General features: G+C 32.4%; 3 protein-coding genes across 3 annotated transcripts; 1 reads left to right on the top strand and 2 right to left on the bottom strand.

The window, feature by feature from the left end:
- Window positions 1-569: 569 nt before the first annotated feature.
- LOC148198674 (histone H4) lies at window positions 570-1,111 on the bottom strand. The gene has a single exon (XM_088091578.1). It carries the CDS (start codon window positions 1,035-1,037, stop codon window positions 726-728), a length of 312 nt encoding a protein of 103 aa, XP_087947704.1. The 5' UTR covers window positions 1,038-1,111; the 3' UTR covers window positions 570-725.
- A 6,093-nt stretch (window positions 1,112-7,204) lies between these two features.
- On the bottom strand, window positions 7,205-7,700 carry LOC124841453 (histone H4). Its single transcript, XM_047317732.2, has one exon. The coding sequence runs from the start codon at window positions 7,634-7,636 to the stop codon at window positions 7,325-7,327; it is 312 nt and encodes a 103-aa protein (XP_047173688.1). The 5' UTR covers window positions 7,637-7,700; the 3' UTR covers window positions 7,205-7,324.
- A 10,729-nt stretch (window positions 7,701-18,429) lies between these two features.
- Window positions 18,430-19,168, top strand: LOC124841451 (E3 ubiquitin-protein ligase RSL1-like). Its single transcript, XM_047317730.2, has 2 exons — window positions 18,430-19,010; window positions 19,093-19,168. Exons 1-2 carry the CDS (start codon window positions 18,436-18,438, stop codon window positions 19,166-19,168), a joined length of 651 nt encoding a protein of 216 aa, XP_047173686.2. The 5' UTR covers window positions 18,430-18,435.
- Window positions 19,169-19,815: the final 647 nt, after the last annotated feature.

Genomic DNA, 19,815 nt, shown 5'->3' with positions numbered 1-19,815 from the left:
TTAAGTCAAATTTTATATTATTATTATTATTTTATTTTTATTTTTATTTTTATTTTTTTAATATAGCTATTATTATAATATAAATCATATTTTAATAATTATTAAAATATAAAATTATATTAAATAATATTTAAATTTTAAATTAAACTAGAATTAATTTTAAGGTGGTGCAGAGTGTTTTTAATAAAAAAAAAGAAGAAAATAAAAAGATAGTTATTAAAATATCTTTAATAAGAAAGAGAAGAAAGTTAAAAATTAGAGTTGCAGAGTGTCAGAAGGTTAAAAATAGAATTTTTGGAGGTGCAGGATGAGATATTGGAGGTGTAGAATGAAACACTCTAAAATAATAGGACCACAGAAAACATGGACGGGCCCAACAATCCTTTAAACCCAAGTCTAAAATTCTAAAATCAATTCAATACTGTTGAACAAATTATTTTTCCTACAATGTACCGTCACCATCTCAAATAATAAAGGCATGTTTAATAGGCAGCAGAAAAATTAGCTGAATACAATGCATTCATTTTCGAAATCTAAAGATTGAAAAAAGAAAAGTTCACAAAATAACATGAACCAGAATACAATATTTCATCCATTGATTTCAATTGAAGTTGCACAGAATATGCAAGCATACTTTACAGCTATCAGTGAACCTAAGCATGCCATCAAATCAACAAAACAGTAAGATGAACTCTAAAGTACAATTCAATAGAAGTTAGCAATATTCAGCCTCCGAAACCGTAGAGAGTCCTTCCCTGTCGTTTGAGGGCGTAAACAACATCCATAGCAGTAACCGTTTTCCTCCTAGCATGCTCGGTGTAGGTAACAGCATCACGAATCACATTCTCCAAGAAAATTTTGAGAACACCTCTAGTTTCCTCATAAATCAAACCGCTGATCCTCTTAACGCCACCTCTTCTTGCCAATCTACGAATTGCAGGCTTGGTTATGCCCTGAATGTTATCGCGAAGCACTTTCCTGTGCCTCTTAGCGCCTCCCTTTCCCAAACCTTTTCCACCTTTTCCACGACCTGACATCTTCTCAATGCAAATTTGCTAGACTTTGAAATTTGATGTTTCGAATTCAATTGCGATTGGTGATTAGAGGGAGATTGGGCGTATTTATTAGAGCGGGAAGAGGAATCTGGTGTGTTTTTGAAATCTGATCTCTAACGTTGGATTTGGAATTAATCGACGGTTCTGCTTCGTGATCCGCGGGACGGTAAATCGACAAGTAAGGACCGTGGATAAGTTATTTCAATGGTAAGAGATTTTCTTCTAAAGCGTACGCGGATTGCGACTTTGTTTTGCTGAATTCAGTGGCATCACTTTTTACAATTTTTTAATTTTAATTATGTTATAAATTTATAACAAAGTGAGGTATATTTTAGTTGACTTTCAAATAAAATATTACAATCGACTGAGGATTTAAAAAAATTATATTTTTAATTCAATTCTTGTAATTTATCTTTTTTATTAGTTAGATGAGGTAATTATTATTTTATCTCATTAATTTGTTTAATTCACGTTACATAATAATTTATAATTTTATATATTACGAAATTTCAATTTAATAACTTAGAAATATATACAATATATTCAACTAATTTACAAATTGAGGTTTAGAGGATAATTTAAATATTTATTTCTTCTATAATTATTTGAAATGTTTTTTAAAGATAAAATTATGATGGTGTTTTAGGTTTCAAAACAAACTATATATAATTGACTAGAAAGAATGATGTCTATGGATTTAAGATTGAAATATTGGTGTTTTAATGGAAACGAAAATTTCCATTGCAATCTACTAGGCAACATGTAACATCCCAAAATTATACAGTCATCAACTATATATTTAGAATAATCACATATATCAATAAAGCAAAACAGTCTTAATATAAAAAGAAGCAGAAATTCATAAATGGCCGAACGGCCTTTTCTGTATAATTTAACGAGCGTTTACAAAAGAAATGAGGACGAACGGTTTACAAAAATTGACCGAACGTCCAAATATACACAGCAACAAAAGAGCGCTCGCTCACAGTCGCTCGATATCTTATCTACACTAACTAAAACCGAACGCATTTACTGTTCGGCCTTCACCTCGACTTCCACTAAGTTTTCTTCAGCAATGATTTCCTCCTCAAGTGTTTGCTCCAAAGACGCACCTCCCTCTGCTCACATCCACACGGATGATCATTGCATTCGACAAGACGGATATACATAGACAAGACAACACAATGGAAATGCAAGGGTAAGCTTATTGAATTTAATTCAAGTCAAACATACATTTCATACATATCAAATTCAGCAAGTAAATTCACAACACATACATTCAAATCATACATTAATTCCATCCAAAACCTGATACTAGACCGACCGTCCGGACTGTATGAATCCTGTGTAGCTAAGGCGTCCGTGCACCCAGGTGGGTAACTGGAATGCTCATCAGTAGCCACCTGAGGTTAGTCTGTTCTGTCCAAGTTACAGTTATGGACTAGACCTCCTGCCATTCCCACGCATGACATACTCCTCTCTACTTGAGAACGAGCACTCACGGAATATCAGGATGAACCACCATCTAAGCTTACCACGTTCATACTTACAAATCTCAATATCCATTCAAGAGTCGTTCCACCCTAGAACGCTCGTTCAAAATCCACAATCACAATTTCAGTTCTCATAGTGTTCGCACATCTTAATTCATCCTCTTAAATACATTTTCATTCTATGTTCCACTTTCTTAAAAGACGAACGTTCACTCCCCTTCATAACAAGGACGAACGTTCAGAGTGAGACCGAGAAAAGACTCCTTTGAATCAGTTAGATTAACTGACTCTAGTACGATCCAAATAATACTTAGAATAATTTTAGTTCAATAACTCTGGAACGAATCCAATGGATAGACATATCACAAACTTGTTTAGATAAATAAACCGAACACGAGTTAATTCAGGAGACAAATCACTAGTCAATGACCGAGCGCAAAATTTGGCATTTAATGAAGTTTGGACGAACGTCACTGAGGTCTTGGACGAACATCAATAGAACTATTGGACGAACGCTATTTAAATTTATGGTCGAACGCTATTTCAATTTAGGACGAACGCTATTACCGCTCGTTGATAATTACGGAAGGAACGAACGTTCGGTAAAGGACCGAGCGCTACTTATCATTTACACTGTTGGGACGAGCGTTCGGTATAAGACCGAGCGCCACTTAGGACGTACGTTTTCAGGTCGAGGCTCTTAGCTGAATTCAAAATCATAGAAAATTGGGATTTATATAAGATGAGATATTTAAAGTTTATGTTTTAATAATTTGACTAAGAGTTCAAAGGGATATTATCAGGCTTCTCAATTCTCACACAACACTCGTGATGTTTACGTCTGGCCGAACGCACAACGTAAAACTATATAAGAGGGCGTTCGTCCTCGAGGATAATCCTTTCCAAATGAAAGGGTTCGACTCATTCAAAGAATTTACTACGAATACCGAACGGTCAAAGACCGTTTCGATAACGAACGTTCATTTTCATAGGATTCTCATATTTAAATTCCACATACAGTAACCATATTTTCCAGCAAAACTTTCATGCATTAATTCACTCCTATCATAGTACAAATCAAACATTTTCATTGCATCATCTCATCATACAGTTCATGTTTCCAATAAATCAAACCATAGCATATTTCCTCATCAAAATCATATAGTACAATCTGATATCATAATTCATACTCAATAATATTTACAGAACATGCATTTAACACAGTGCAACATCACGGATCGTTCATGCAACACAGCATAACTCAAGAATTAAATTTAATAAGCTCCCCTTACCCGGATTCAGTAGTGAACGTTCTAAGATGAGTGGTTTCTACTCGTCCAAGGTGACTTTCTATTCTCAATGTTCCTCTTAAACTCTTCAACTAAAATTTACAAAAGAAAACGAAAGAACTGAGTTCACGCCCATGCATGCAGATGAGTACGGTTTGCAGAAATTCCAGAGACGAGCGTTCAAGTGAAACTTACCAGAACTGGAAATGGTTCGGTTCAAGGTGAAGCTCACGGTGCAGGGAACGTTTCTGTGGTCTCTGAAACGTAATCGGAGAAGAAGAAAGTGAGTTATGGTAGAGAGAAGGTGGAGGTTCTAGAGAGAAGGCAGAGAATCTGGAAATCAAAAGTTTGAGGAAGAAGATGAAGCGTGCAGAGGAATGTGAAGAGTGTTTTTCAGAAAATCATTTCTTTTCCCACACAGGACGATCGTCCAACCGCCTGCTGCCACTTGGATTCCATTAACGTTTTAGAACGTTCCAAAATGACATCTGGCAGTTTGCATGCAAAGTGAGTGCGTTTTAATGGAAGGGTGTGCGTGTCACGGTGCATTAATGGGAGCACAGTGGTGACTCAGCGGAGTAATTATTGGGGCGTGACACAACCTGTTCTAATACACTTAGAAATGAAAAAAAAAAATACATGTGTGTGCCAATATTCGTAGATAAATTCTGTTGCAAATAGTTGGTACGTGCACAATATAATTTTCGAGATTTTCGAGATAAAAAATGAGAGTATCTTAATAATAGTTTATAAATGAGTCAACTGCGGCTTCCAATATCTATTACTCACAAAAATAAAAATAAAAATAATTTATATTTTATTAAATTAAATTTAATTAAAATTAAAAATAATTTATATTTTATTAGATTAAATTAAATTAAATTTAACTATTTCGATATATTCAATATATTCATATAGTTTACAAATTGAGGTTTGGAGAGATAATTTAAATATTTATAATTATCCGAAATACTTTTTAAGAATAAAATTGTGATGATGTTTTAAGTTTCAAAGCTAATTATGTCATATTTGGCGAATCTGAAATTGAAATATTGGTATTTTAATGGGAATGAAAATTCTCATTACTCTCAACTAGGCCACATGTTTCAATACATTTAGAAATGGCAAAAATACATGTATCTTCAGATATATGCAAATAAAGTAATAGTTGGTATGTGAAGGTATGTATTACTCGCAAATAACAAATTATGGGTATTTTAATAACAGTTTATAAATGGGTCAAGTATAGCGTACCCGCGACCATATGATACCGACAAAAAAAAAATAAAAATTAATTTATATTTTATTAATTAAATTTCATTAAAATTAAAATTAATTTATATTTTATCAGATTAAATTTAATTAAAAATTTAATTTATATTATATTTTATATATTTTTTGTAATTTTATTTTAAAAATTTATAAAATATATATTTTTAAATATTTTCATGTATTCATAAGTATCCATAAGTTTTAAATTACTCGTAAATATTTTTTAACCGGATATCCGTTAAAATAGAGGGTAGGCACTATCCATGTCCAATCCAATCATATATGAACTCTATTTAAGCTCTACAAACTGCATTAAGATCGACAACAGAGAAAAAAGTTGTCAAGTTCGACAAGGTCTATTTAGCTCGGCTAGGTTACCAAAAAAACTTGGTTTAGCTTGGCAAAATCAGGAAAGAACGTGGGCAAGTTGGGTTTAGTTCGAAGAGGTCAGCAACCAAGCTCGAGTTTCGTGGTCATTTCATCAAATACACGTAATTTGTTCTCTCGCAAAGATAATTGATTCCATGATTCCAGTGAAAGAACAATTTTGATTATGCAAACTGCATGTTTTGAGATCATGATAACATCAATTCCAATAACATAATAAATAAAAATTGTTCATATTCCTTCCCCAGCCAAAATACATCGACACAAACGAGTTAACTCGAGAACCACCACGATGCTACATTATTATGAATATATCACCAACCCCTTATAAACGCTAACAACGTCTAAGAACCCAAGTTATACAAATAACATAATTACAAAAATCATAAATTGATCACAAATTAAAAACATCATACCATAAATATTGTTATGAATCCACTGATGAAAAAATTCATATACATAGCCAAATCGATTCCACACTCAAAAAAAATCAATTATGTCCTCCTTGCAATCACAAAAATCAGAAACTAAAAAATTCATAAAATCAATTCTATCCACACCCATAAACAATTTCAATACCAATGAATCAATTCTACAACTCCCATAACCAAATTATGGAATCAATTTCCGCACACCATTGAACATCATTCTATTGCACCATAATCAATTTTACCATACTAGAATTGATTCTATGAGTTCAATAGTCCATAATCAACCCAACACTTCCAATACATTTCTATATTCGATTTTATCACTCCATGAACATCATCATAATTGATCATACGAGATCAAAAGAAATTCTACCACTTCAAAACGACAACATAATTCATTTCACCACTCTATTACTACCACCATAAACGATTCCACCTTGGTAAGAATGGTCGAAAAATTTCACCAGTTGATCAAACTATCTAAGTTGGATTTCACCCCTAGTTACACTGGTTAAGCTAGATTTCATCTTTTGGTTGGCTGGATTCTATGCATACTCTACTATACACAAACTTCGTTCCCTCTCATCAAGAATGAATTCTCTTTCTCCATGATTGATTTGAATTTCATGCATTCACTTCAAACTTGAATCTAAGACTTTCAATATTGTTTTCAATGAAACAACACAACAATAATTTCACTACACAAAAAATTTCAACTCTTCTCTTCAAACTTCACCTTTTGAAGAAAGTAATTAGTTAACTTTACTATATCTCATACATAATACACGCATACATGATACATGATACACTAATATTCTTTTCCCCCATTGTCAAATTACAATTTTGTTCACTTTAATTTGTAGATGTAATTTTTTACATTAATGGTTTATAATTTTTTAAAATTTTATTAAGTCGTAATTTTTATCCCATTTTCATTTTTGCCTAAAATTATCTATATGTTTTAGTTAATTAAACTATATTTGACGCGAGTAAACAAAGTTACATACAAAATTCAAGTGTAGTAAATAAAATTAAATTAAAGTGAAAAGGCAAAACCTTGGTTAAAAATTATAAAAATATCTAAAATAACAATTTAGTAAACTATGATGTTAAATTCTAGAAACTCAAGAAACATAAACACTAAAACTAAGCCATTCAGTCCTATGTTGGATAAAATCAAAAGCATAATTGACACAATCCACATGGTTTTTTAGCCTCAAATGAAGGATTCAAATCAGACCGTAACAGAAGTCATACAATCCAAACACCTTAGAAGATTAGAGAAATCTTAATCCATATAATTTGAAAAGTTTTACATCTGTTATGATAAAACTAAACAAGTTCTCAGAGAAACTTTCATAAGAAAGTAGTAATTAAAAAATAAAGTAAAGTATTGGTCAGCCTCCGAAACCATAGAGAGTCCTTCCCTGTCTCTTCAAGGCATAAACAACATCCATTGCAGTGACAGTCTTCCTCCTAGCATGCTCGGTGTAAGTTACAGCATCACGAATTACATTCTCCAAGAATATCTTCAGCACTCCTCTAGTTTCTTCGTATATCAAACCGCTGATTCTTTTCACGCCACCTCTTCTGGCCAATCTACGAATGGCAGGTTTGGTAATGCCCTGAATGTTATCTCGGAGCACCTTTCTGTGCCTCTTGGCACCTCCTTTTCCCAATCCCTTGCCTCCTTTTCCTCGCCCTGACATTTTTTCTACCAAATTTACAGATTTAGGATTTCTGGTTTCAGATGTCAAATGACAGAAAAACTGAGAGAGATTGAGGATTTATGGAAACGGGAAGAGCGCGCAAGCCTGTTTCTAAAATCAGATCTCTGCCGTTTGATTGAGATTAATCGACGGTTCCTCTTCATTATCCATGGATTCATAAATGGACATTTATGGACGTTGATAAAGAAGTTTTAACGGTCAGATATTGTTTGGGAAGCATGGGTGGATTGGGACTAGTTCGGTGTTTCTCTACCCAATTTATAGAGAGGATTCTGGTATCCCAATTTGTTTTCAAATTTTATTTGATTTTTTTTATTTAACTGTTTTTAAAATTAATTTCTTTTAAATTAAATATTTTTTCTTTTATAAAATAAATAAAAATTATTTACCATCAAATTATAAAATTATTTATATTTATTTTTATAATTATAATTTTATTAGTAAAAATAGAGAAAATGGTTACGATCCATACTAAGAAATAAATAATAAATTGTTTAGAAAACAAATCATTTTTCACCTTAGTGAGTTTGCTTGTATTTTTAAAGTGATTATTTTAATTTATTTATTTTAAAAAGAAGAATTTTCCGTTAGTATTAATAAAAGATTATTAATATATAATATTTTAAATTTACATCAGTAAAAAAAATGGTTAACTTGTTTTATTTAAAATATATTAAATTTTGACTTTATTTTGGTGTTTGACGCATGAGTTCCGAAGATAACGTAAACATACACAATGATGATAGTATTATATTCATTCTTGAGAGTTTATTAAATATTCTAATAGTTATTAAAACGCCTTAAACTTAAAAGAAAAAAATCTCTTGTCACACTGTCAAAACTCTCAAAAGCATGAATTCAATACATTTAACAAATGTAAATGTTAATTAATATTTACAAAACTAAATATTAAAATCTAATTTTAAACCCATACATAAATTCTTAAAATCTATTTTTCTTAAATACATATTTTACATGAAACCCTATATAACAATTATCCTCTGTGAAGCTTTTAATCAACATCGGAAATATTTGTATCTGCATTTATATAACACAAACTTCATACAATCATCGTTACAAAGAAAAAAAAAATATAGATGAGATAACAGAATAAACATCAAAACATTAATACAATAGTTATATTTAGAGATGACAAAAAACTTTGCATCCACGAATATCTGCAAATGAAATCCACGACAAATAGTTGGTACTAGTAGGTATTCACTACCCACAGATAGGGGGTATTTTAATACCCACTTATAAACAGGTCGGATGTATACTACCCAACTCGCAGATATTCGTTACCCGCAAAAAATAAATATAATAAATTAATTTATATTTTATTTGATTAAATTTAATTAAAATTAAATTTTAGTTTATATTTTATTTTATTTATATTAAATTTTATATTTTTTTATAATTTTATTTTTAAAATGTATAAAATATATTTTTTTTAATATTTGCGGGTACTCGCGGGTTTTAAAATATCCACGGATTTTTTTGAAACGGATAATCATGCGGGTAACGGGCGGGTTGCGGTTAGAGTTTTTATTTTGCAGGTAGGGTTGCGAGTAGGCACTATCTGTACCTGATCCGACCCGTTGTCATCCCTAATTACATTAGTCATTAAGGTCATAACTCAATCCTATCATATCAAATAGCATTAATACAGAGTAAGATTATAACAAATGATACACTAACAAACCATACACTCCCTTAAAAGGAATCACAACCAACTCATTAGCTTTACACAACCTATCCATTAAAGGAAACATGTGCCAATACCCATTATCTATATAAACTTATGTCAACTTTCATACTTCACTGCACCATTCATGTTTACTAAAACAAGACGATTCGAGTAGTCCATCACCGCAACTTTGAAACTATCTCCCTACACCTTAAGGCTTATGTGTAAAAACTCCAAGTTGCTTCCATCTACACTAAACTCAGCATGAGCTAGAACCCTATGGGTGAGACACCCATCACTTTCTACTCCCCAAAAGAGGAAATGGTAGCACTTGAATCTGAGTCTCCTCTACAGCTCGTCATGGACGAAGAAACTCATCTCTTTAATTATCTCATAAAGATGAAGATATCCACCTTTCTACCCGTCACAAGAAGAAAGATGACTACCTTTATATCCCTCAAAAGAGAAAAGATACAACCTAGGTTTAACAAAATATGATAAGAAGACATACTAAAAAACATAGCCACCACCACACTGTGTGGTTGGTTCAACACCGTGACTCTCTCATTAAACTAAAATTACATAGCATCTCGTAACTTATCATCTTCCACTGCCTCACATAGACGAAGATGACCTCTTTTCAATGCATCGCACAAGTGAAAGAGAACTCTTGAATTCAACGGGTATTACCAAATTTCACCATCAATCACTCTTTGCTTTTGTGCAACGACAAGAGTAATACTCAAGGTATATCGGGGTTCTAACTCCAATCGCTATGACCCATTCACTTACACAACTTCAACCTTGCCCATAACCATTATCCTTGACCATAATCATTATTCATACATAACCACCCAAACCGAAGTATTCAACAACATTAAGTATCTCACACCAATTAGATGAGTATTAAAAATATCCTACGCCACATGCAACTTCACAGTATGTGAAACACCACTTATTGCCAACTAGCGCATATAACTTCACCAACACATTGATTTTCATACATTAGAAGACAACACTATCAAACAATAACAAGGTACCCTATGGCAGCAATGTTGTCGCCCACCACATCAAAATCATTTATAAATCTCACAACATATGAGAAAAATCCTTAAATTATTATAAACCAAGTCAAGTGCTAACGTCATGAACCAGCTACATCAATTCTATTGCCCAAGCACACAAAAACAACACATAAAACCTCATAACAATTTGAAAATGATTAATTACATGCAACCAATTATAGTCATGGGAAAAACATCAGCTATCAACATCATCTCTACTTCCTAAAGTATACAAAACAGTGTCAAAACTCCCATGTCATAATGGAGTTATAAAAGAAAATATAAAACAGCCAAGAGGTCAAACATGCCTAAGATACCTACCTAATTGAACTGATTTGATGCTATTATAGAAGTGTAATGTTACAGACCAACCCTTGGAAATTCCCTATATTGGACCCACAAACATATATTTCTTACCATATTGGACCGTAGAGAAAATACTAGACTGGGTAATTTAACGCTACAAACTATTCTTGGACCACTCGTCTATGGCTTCTTTGGTGTTAAACTTCAAAATTTGCAACTACACTAAGCTTTGCACTTACAAGCAGATATTGCTTACCAAATTGGACCGTTGAGAAAATACTGGATTGGGTAATTTAACATTGCAGACCACTCTTGGACCACTCACCTATGGCTTCTTTGGTGCTAAACTTCACAATTTGCAGTTGCAAAAAACACTCCTAAAATAGCTTTTATACCTTTCATTGAAACTTCATCTAGCTCACGGTTCCACTTGAAAACTATGTACCAACTCCCTTACACTTAAGGTTCTAAGATTTAGCCAATTAAATTCTACATCCGAGAGCGTTTTACACTACCCTTAGTACCTTAAAGCAATAAGACTCTAGAAGAGTAATGTATGGAAGCTTGTCGAGTTACCTCAAGGTAAACACGTCGTTGGAGAAAAGTGGATCTTTAAAAACGAGCTAGACGAAGTTGGAAAAGTTGTAAGAAACAAAGCAAGGCTCGTTGCTAAAGGATACCCACAACATGAAGGTATAGATTATACAAAAACTTAAGCTTCTATTGTCATGTTAGAAGAAATTCAAATTTTATTATCTTTTGTTGCTTACACTAAGATTAATTTATTTAAAATGAATGTTAAAAGTTCCTTTCTTAATGGTGATATCAAGGAAAAGGTTTATGTGGAATAACCTCCGAGGTTTGAGTGTTCTACTAACTTCAAACATGTTTTAAAACCAATTAAACAAAGTGTTGTATGGTTTAAAACAAGCTCCTAGAGCTTGGTATGAACACTTAAGTTCTTTTTTAACTCAAATTGATTTTTCATGAGGAAAAGTAGACACTACATTGTTTCACAAAAACTTCAACAATGATTTTATCGTATTCAAATTTATGTTAATGATATAATATTTGGTGTTACGAACGAATCCCTCTGCCAATAATTTTCTAAGATTATGTTGAATGAGTTTGAAATGAGCATGATGGGAGAATTGAAGTCCTTCTTAGGACTACAAATTAGGAAAGAGCTAGACACTATCTTCATACATTAGATGAAGTATGTAAAGGAACTGCTTAAAAAGTTTAAGTTGGATGAAGCAAAGGAGATAAAGGCTCCAACACATCCAACAACCAGCATAGGGCTAGACGAGAGCTCTACAAAAGTGGACTACACCATCTATTGATGGATGATAGGTTCACTTATGTATCTTATTGCGCCTAAGCCTGATATCATGTTTAACATTTTCCTTTGTGCTAGATTTCAATCAGATCCTAGAGAAACCTACATGACTACAGCTAAATGCATCTTTTGATGTCTCATTTGGACAACTAATCTTGGTCTTTGCTTCAAAGGAAGAGAAACTTTCAAGTTACGGGGATATTATGATGTAGATTAAGCTGGAAATAAGATTGAGAGAAAGAGAACCAACAGAGGATGCTACTTCATTGGAGGCAACCATGTTTCATGGATGAGCAATAAATAAATAAGAGACAATAACCCTTTGAACAACTGAAGTACAATACATATTTGCTACAAGTTGTTGCTCCCAACTCCTATGGATCAAGAATCAACTCGAGGACTACGATGTTAACGAGAGTAAGATTCCCATCTTTTGTGACAATAATGCTACCATAAGTTTATCAAAGAATCTCATTTTGCATTCAAGTGCAAAAAATATTGAAATCAAACATCCTTTCATTCAAGATCATATGCAAACGAGTACTCTGGATTTACAATATGTAAACACAAAATATCAGGTTGATGATATTTTTACAAAACCCTTAGTCGAAGATAGACTTATTCGTCTAAGAACCCTTTTGGGTATGAGCTCATTGAATGAACAAGTTTGAATAAACACATTTATCATGTTTGTAATGTATGTCATATGACGTCTAAGCATAAGTGACTAAGACATATCATTTATAGATATTATAATCAATTATATCGTCTAAGACCTATCGTCTAAGGACATATAACACTACATGCATAACATTGTTTAACACTGACCGCAACAAGTTAACCCAATAAGGAGATTGTCTAGGTCAAGGATGATTCAAATTCTTTCCAGCTTAATAAAACGTACAACACCACATTAAATAAGAGTTGATGTTGCAAAAACCATGACGTTACTCTTCCCAATAAAGCCACTCCTATATATAATCGTCAACCCTATGTGCCTTACCCACTTTTGTAATCATAACCTCCAAGAGCAAGTTTCTTAACCTCCAAAAGCATGTTTCCTAACCTCCAAGTATCACTCATTCTCTCAGAGAAACTCCTCATCTTCCAAACATTTACTCAGAAAAGCTTTCTCTGCATTCATGGCAAACAACACATCAATTGAGATCTCTCTTGAAGAAGTGAATGTTGCTTCAAAGCACATCAATGTCATCAACTTCTCATTCGACAAACCAATTAAGCTTTACCTTGAGCACTAGGTAGACCTTGAGGAGCTTCATGCCTACAACTTTGACATTCTCACAAATGTTCATCGTTATGGGATGATGAATATTTTGATTGGGACACTCCAACTCTGTGAGAGCTAGTATGATAGTTTTGGACTAATGTTGAGTTGTAGAGAGAAGGCCTTACCTCCAACGTTCTTGGAAAGGAAGTAAAGGTTAACATAGCCTTCATTGTTGCTGTTATAGGTTGCGAGCGTTACACCAACTGCTATGGGACATGTATGCTCATGATGGTATTGTTGAAAGAGTGCTTTATGGCTTCAATTACAACCAGGATCTCATTGGAAAGGATATTTTTTATAGATAGATGACTCCTTACTCCAAGATCCTACAGCACGTGGTGTCCAAGATGTTCCTTCACAAGAAAGGCTCAAGAGACCATGTCATAGAGTTGGAAAGGTATTCCCTCTATCACATGCTGATGAGGTACCTTTCAACCTACTTTATATCATCTACATCAATTTGGTCAAGTTTATCAAGAACCTGCATAAGGAGGTGTTTTTGAGCTACTACAAATCCCTAATCTTTTGTGTCATACAACATTAAGGGATCGTTAAGCACTTGTTCTTAATGAAGTTCCTTTGCAAGTGAGGAACATGATAATGTTGAGTGGTGCATGTCGAGGTCAACGCTTTAGCATCACCAACATTAAGCAATTGTAGTTGGGTGTCGAGATTAAAAAGCTAAAAACCATGTTCCCCTTCGAAGGAAGGAGAATTGCAAGGTGTTAGCATAAAACTTAAGAGAAGAAGTTTTGATGATGTCTCAAAGTTAAGTCTCAAGTGCTCTTGTTGCAAGAAGATCTTCATGAAAACTTATCCTCTGTTAAAGTTTTTGTAATTTAATAGATTTATCTATAGGATGTGATTTATCTTTCATTCTATGTATTGTTTGCCTTAGGTTGCATTAAAATTTGTTTTGAATTAGAAAACCTCATTTTATACCTAAGATAATCGATTATCAAATTAGAATAATCAATCATCAGTAATCAATTATGACTTGCCATAATTGATTATCACGAGTAATTATGATAATTTTTAAGCAAGTTTTTTACCATTGTGCATTCATTAAATGCAAAATAAATTATCATAATTAGATAATTGATTATCACATATTAATTAGTTGACAACATATTTTTGGAGGTATCCTTAAATGAAATCTCTATAAACTAGATTGGGACTCTCGTTCTAAAATACGAAATACAACATACGAAATAAGTATATTTCGAAACTCTTGTCTATAGTGTGTGATAATGTTGAATTTTACCTATATTTCTTTTATGAATAAAGAAACAAAATCAACTCTTTCTTAGATTTCTACCTTCTTTATGCCTCAATTTGTTGTGTTTCTAAGTAGTTACATATTGAGTTGTATTGATTTAATTTCATCACTAATCCCCACTTTTTACTATGTTTAGATCATTTACATGAAGCTTGTGTGTCAATCCAAAAAAGTCAAAGAACCATAGAAGCAAGAAGAAGTGTGAAAAGAAGAACATTGAACATCAATGTTGTAGCTGGGGTGCAGTTGGCGTGCAACTAAGCCTCATTCATCCTAGCTTGTTGTAGCTGAGGTGCAGCTAGCACGCAGCTGAGCGCCAACTCTCTGGAATGTTGTCGCTGGGGTGTCGTTGGCGTGCAACTGAGCGCTCTGTTACCGGAATGTTGTCGCTTGGGTGCAGTTGAGCGGTGGCGATGGCAAATTTGGTCTATTTAGGGTTGAAACTCGAAGGGATTTGGATCTTTTGCTGCCCAAACACAATTTCTCTCATTTAGAGCTCTTAGAGGTGAGCTAAAAGTTGTGGGAACAGTCCTTCTTCACCCTTGGGTTTTCTTCCTTCTTCCATTTTCACCATTGTTGTAAGCTTGAGCTCTCCATTCATGGAGAGCTAGTTTCATTGTTGTTAGGGGATTGATGTAGCCACTGAACTCTTATGTAAACTACTGTGTTTTGAATGAATATATGTCTCTTTCATTGATTGTTAGTGTTTAATTCCTTCTCTTAATGCTTGTTGTGAAATTGCTACCCATGATTTTAGGGTTTTCTTGATATTGGGAAATGTTGGGTAAATCTGGACTTGGATTAAACACCTAAAGGAAATAGTATCTAGGGATAAAACTAGGACCTTTGGTTGTCTTAAATCTCAATTCTTAATGCGGAAATAATTGTTAGGTTTTCCAAGGGATTGGAGCCTAATGAGGAAGTCTAGTCTCTCTACCAAGGGATTGAGTTTGAGTAAATTAATAGATTGACATTGGCATATTAATGAAGAGGAAGTAGGTGAAATCATAACCCCAACAATATCATTCCATATCATTTCTAATCTTTTCATTTCCAAGTGTTTGAGTATCTAAGATCACTTTTATCATATATGTTTCATGTTTACTTTAATTGCACTAAAACCCAAACTATGGAAGCATTTTTTAGTTTAAAGTAGTTAGAAATTATACGATTGTTTGGTGACACGATATCCGGTCTTACCGGTGCCGAAGTCTCAAGAGTGTGCGGTGATCAGTGTTATAGGGTTTGTATAACCCTTGTGTTATGACTTTAAGAACTTGATGTGTTGGCATAGAGCGAGAACTTTTACTGGGAGTGTGATTGAGTGTTGTTGTTGTTGTTGAGTTGAAAGTCTATCATCTTTTATGAAGATTCAAAGGAGGTGTTCATCCTTTGTGAAGATTCAAAGGAGGTGACGATCCTTCTTAAAGCATTTGGAGGAGGTGTTCATCCCTTGTGGGTTACAAGGGTGAGTTTCATCTCTTGGAGTAACAAGAGAGGTGTTAACAACTGGACGTAAGATCTCTGTGATGTGAACTGGGATAAAAATTACATTAATGCAATTTTTACTCTTTTTTATTCTTTAAATTTGTTTAAATTGTTTTAAGAAATTTTTATATTTACGAGAAAATTATTTAAAGCAACTATTTGAGATAAAAAATTAATTCACTTTTCTCTTAATTTAGTGAAGGTATTAATCATTCCGCTGCACCGGCTCTAAGAACTGCTATCAGCCTAAAGAAGGGATAAACATGCAGCTCCTCACATGAACGAATAACTGAAGAAATCGATAAGGATAAAGAATTTACTTCAATCTTGACGAACATCAAGGTCGAGATCACTGCTCGACAGAGGATGAGAGACGTTGAAAGCAGGATAATTTTGGACAAAGCTCAAATGTCAATCGCTCAACCATCACCTACATCGTTTACTAAATAAATGGCTCATATAAATGCTCTTCCTCTTCTCGTGCCCCTAGATGCTCTCGTTTAATGCTGTCAAAGAGAAGGCCAAGAAGACCAAAGTGTCTAGACAATACAACTCGTCCGGAAAGATTTCAAGACTCTTATGCTGGACAACCCAAACAAAAGTTAATCATTAGATGCTCGTCTCGATAAGCTTACCAAAACCTATCACCCAACACCATTATAACCATCACCTCTAACTTGGACCATTGAAAATTATCCTAACCTACCCTGTCTATCGGGATTTTACCAACCTCTTCTTGACTTCATGACACTTGTGAGTTTTTAATTTACTTATTTTAAAAGGAAGAATTTTCTGTTAGCATTAATAAAAGAAGAGGTTAATATATTATATTTTAAATTTACATTAATAAAAGAAGTGGTTAAACTGTTGTATTTTAAATAAATTTAAATTTCATTTCATTTTTGTGGTTAATAGATATCTACACAGATAATTATGAAGACGCAAGAATTATGAAGATAATATAAACACAGATAATTATGACAGTACTCAATTCAATATTATATATTTATTATTGAGGCGTTTCAACCTAAAGTATTATATATTTCTTATTTAATTTCTTTTTATAATTATAATTTTATTACGGAAAGTGTACTAAAGAATAATTTGTTAAAGTTCCGTAATAATAAATATAAATCAGTGATTTTCCTATCTACTTACAAGCTGCGGTACATTATCTTCATGATTTTAATGCAGATTACAACATTACATTCACTATATTGAAAATATAATTATAACAACTCCTTATATCAATGCTTAAAAATAAAAAAAAAATAGTAAAAATTTATAAAATAAGCAATCTTCCGTACAAGAATAAAAGTAAGAAGAATATTATAAAATAAGCAGTGTTACTTATAAGAATAACTACAAACAAACTGAATAAATATATTAATATATTCAAAAAACATTAATATTACATTATATGTGAATAACGTGCTCATCCAACTTAATTAGTGTCAATACCCAATTTTAAGTAAATAAATAAAAATAAAAAATAAAAATTAATAATGGATAAAAAGAATAAAATAATATATATAATTTTCAAACTTTAATATATTAGAAAATATTTTTTAAAATATTAGTTTAATATAATAATAATTTGAATTAATATTATATCAATAATTATAAGTAATAATTAAAATAATATATTGATATAAGTTGTTGTGTCAGTTTTTTTTAAAGAGAAAAATATAATTTTTGAAATGGACAAATTTTTTGAGAATAATTATAATCAATGATTTAAATATTATTTGATTTGTTTTTTTTTTGCAACCAAGATTATTTTTTTCTTCCTTTTTTTTTCATTGTAAATTAATTCATAAGGCAAGATTATCATATAATACTATAAGGTGTGTATACAAATACATTGAATTATGTTTGAAGTAAATAATGTTTAAGATAGTTAGTCATTTAATTTAAAGTGATATTATTTTTTATCAACATGTTTTTACCCGTTTTATATCTATTATTTTACTTTTACAAATATAAAAAAATATTTTTTTAATGATAAAAATATCTCTAATTTGTCAAAAAGTGTAAAAAAAACACATTTTTCTTAAATAAAAGTTAGTGAGTTAGTTTGTGTTTTTGAAATAATTTTTTAATTTGCTTATGGTAAAAAGTAGAAATTTCTGTTAGTATTAATCTGTTATATTTTAAATTTACATTAATAAAATAAAATAAAACAAGTAGTTACATTTAAAATATTGATTTCATTTCTTTGTTTCACCGACGAAGGCGCAACAGAATAATGAGAGTATTCATTTGAGTACTATACATTCGTATTTGAGGGGTTTCAACCTAACAGGATCCACCTTCACTCCATTATGTATAGGCGTCGTCATAATTTGGTTTGTGGCATATGTTTGGATTCGAAGCTAGTCTCGCAGGTTTTCAAAGATGGCAAGTGTAGCTTTTACGATCACGCATTTTGCCCTGACTGCATATCCAAGCATGTGGAAACTCTAATCCGCGACAATGATCTTTTCAATATGACTTGTCCAGACCCTAATTGTTTTATAGAATTGGAGCCTGAATCTTTCCATGCCCTCTTGCCTCGCGAAGTTATTGATAGATGGGAAATTATGAGATGTGAGTCTATGATTGATTGGTCGGAGAGGTTTTACTGCCCTTTCAAGGAATGTTCAGGCCTGTTGGTGAATGATGGAAGAGAGGTTGTGACCAGTGCTGAGTGCCCCTATTGTCATAGGCTATTCTGTGCACAGTGTAAGGTTCCTTGGCATGCAGATATGAGTTGTGGGAAATTTCAACGGAGTAAAAAAGACCCAGAGTATTCGGATGACAACTTTTTCAAGTTAGCCAAATCGAAAAAGTGGCAGAAATGTCCCCGGTGCTGTATGTATGTTCAGAAAACTGCTGGATGTATACACATGATTTGCAGGTACTTTTACTTATCACTCATCTTGCAGTTTCCACATTACTGTAACAATGGAGTTATATCTGCTTAAACTCTGTCTTTGCAGGTGTGGATGCGACTTTTGCTACAGTTGTGGGATGATGTATCGGGAAGGACATAAATGCAGAAGAAGTTTTTGGTAATATTTGCATGTTTATCTCTCTGTTAATTGAGTTTCTTAAATGCATCGGTAACTATATATATTCACTGCATATTCAACTTTCCGTTCTACGTAACTTTTTTCTTATATGGTATGCTTTCATCCATGCAATGCAATGCAAGGGATGTTGTTTTCAGGTATGGTAGTACATTTTATGTTTTTCTGCATGCATATCTTTAATAGTAATAAGCATGTAATGTCTTGAATAAATAAGCATTTAAGCATACAAATTCAAACACTGCTTATACTTTCTCTAACTTCTTCACAAAACTATAGCAGAACAATGCATGGTGTACTGTATCTTTTTTCTTTAATTTCTTTTTTTATTTATAAATATTTTTTTCATATGGATGGATTTTGCTGGATCATACCTTAATTAACTCATTCTACCTAATAAAATATATTATATTGCTAATCCTTTTTATTTACAGATTAAATAATACATGAAGTATATGAAAATAAATATTATTGACGTACGTATTTATAATTTCAACAGGCTTGTTGTTTGTTTAATTTTTTTTTTCCAAAACAAACAATATTTTTATTTTCAAACCTAAATTGTGTTAAACTTAAATGAAATGAGATAAAAAAAACCGCCCATCAACCTGGTTTGTTTCAAGATTTTTAGGA

The sequence above is a fragment of the Vigna umbellata genome, chromosome 5 (genome assembly GCF_029865625.1).
Source record: "Vigna umbellata cultivar VRB3 chromosome 5, Vumbellata_1.0, whole genome shotgun sequence".
Lineage (NCBI taxonomy): Eukaryota > Viridiplantae > Streptophyta > Magnoliopsida > Fabales > Fabaceae > Vigna > Vigna umbellata.
Note: the sequence above shows the minus strand (reverse complement) of the source record. Positions and strands in the feature narration are given on the sequence as shown.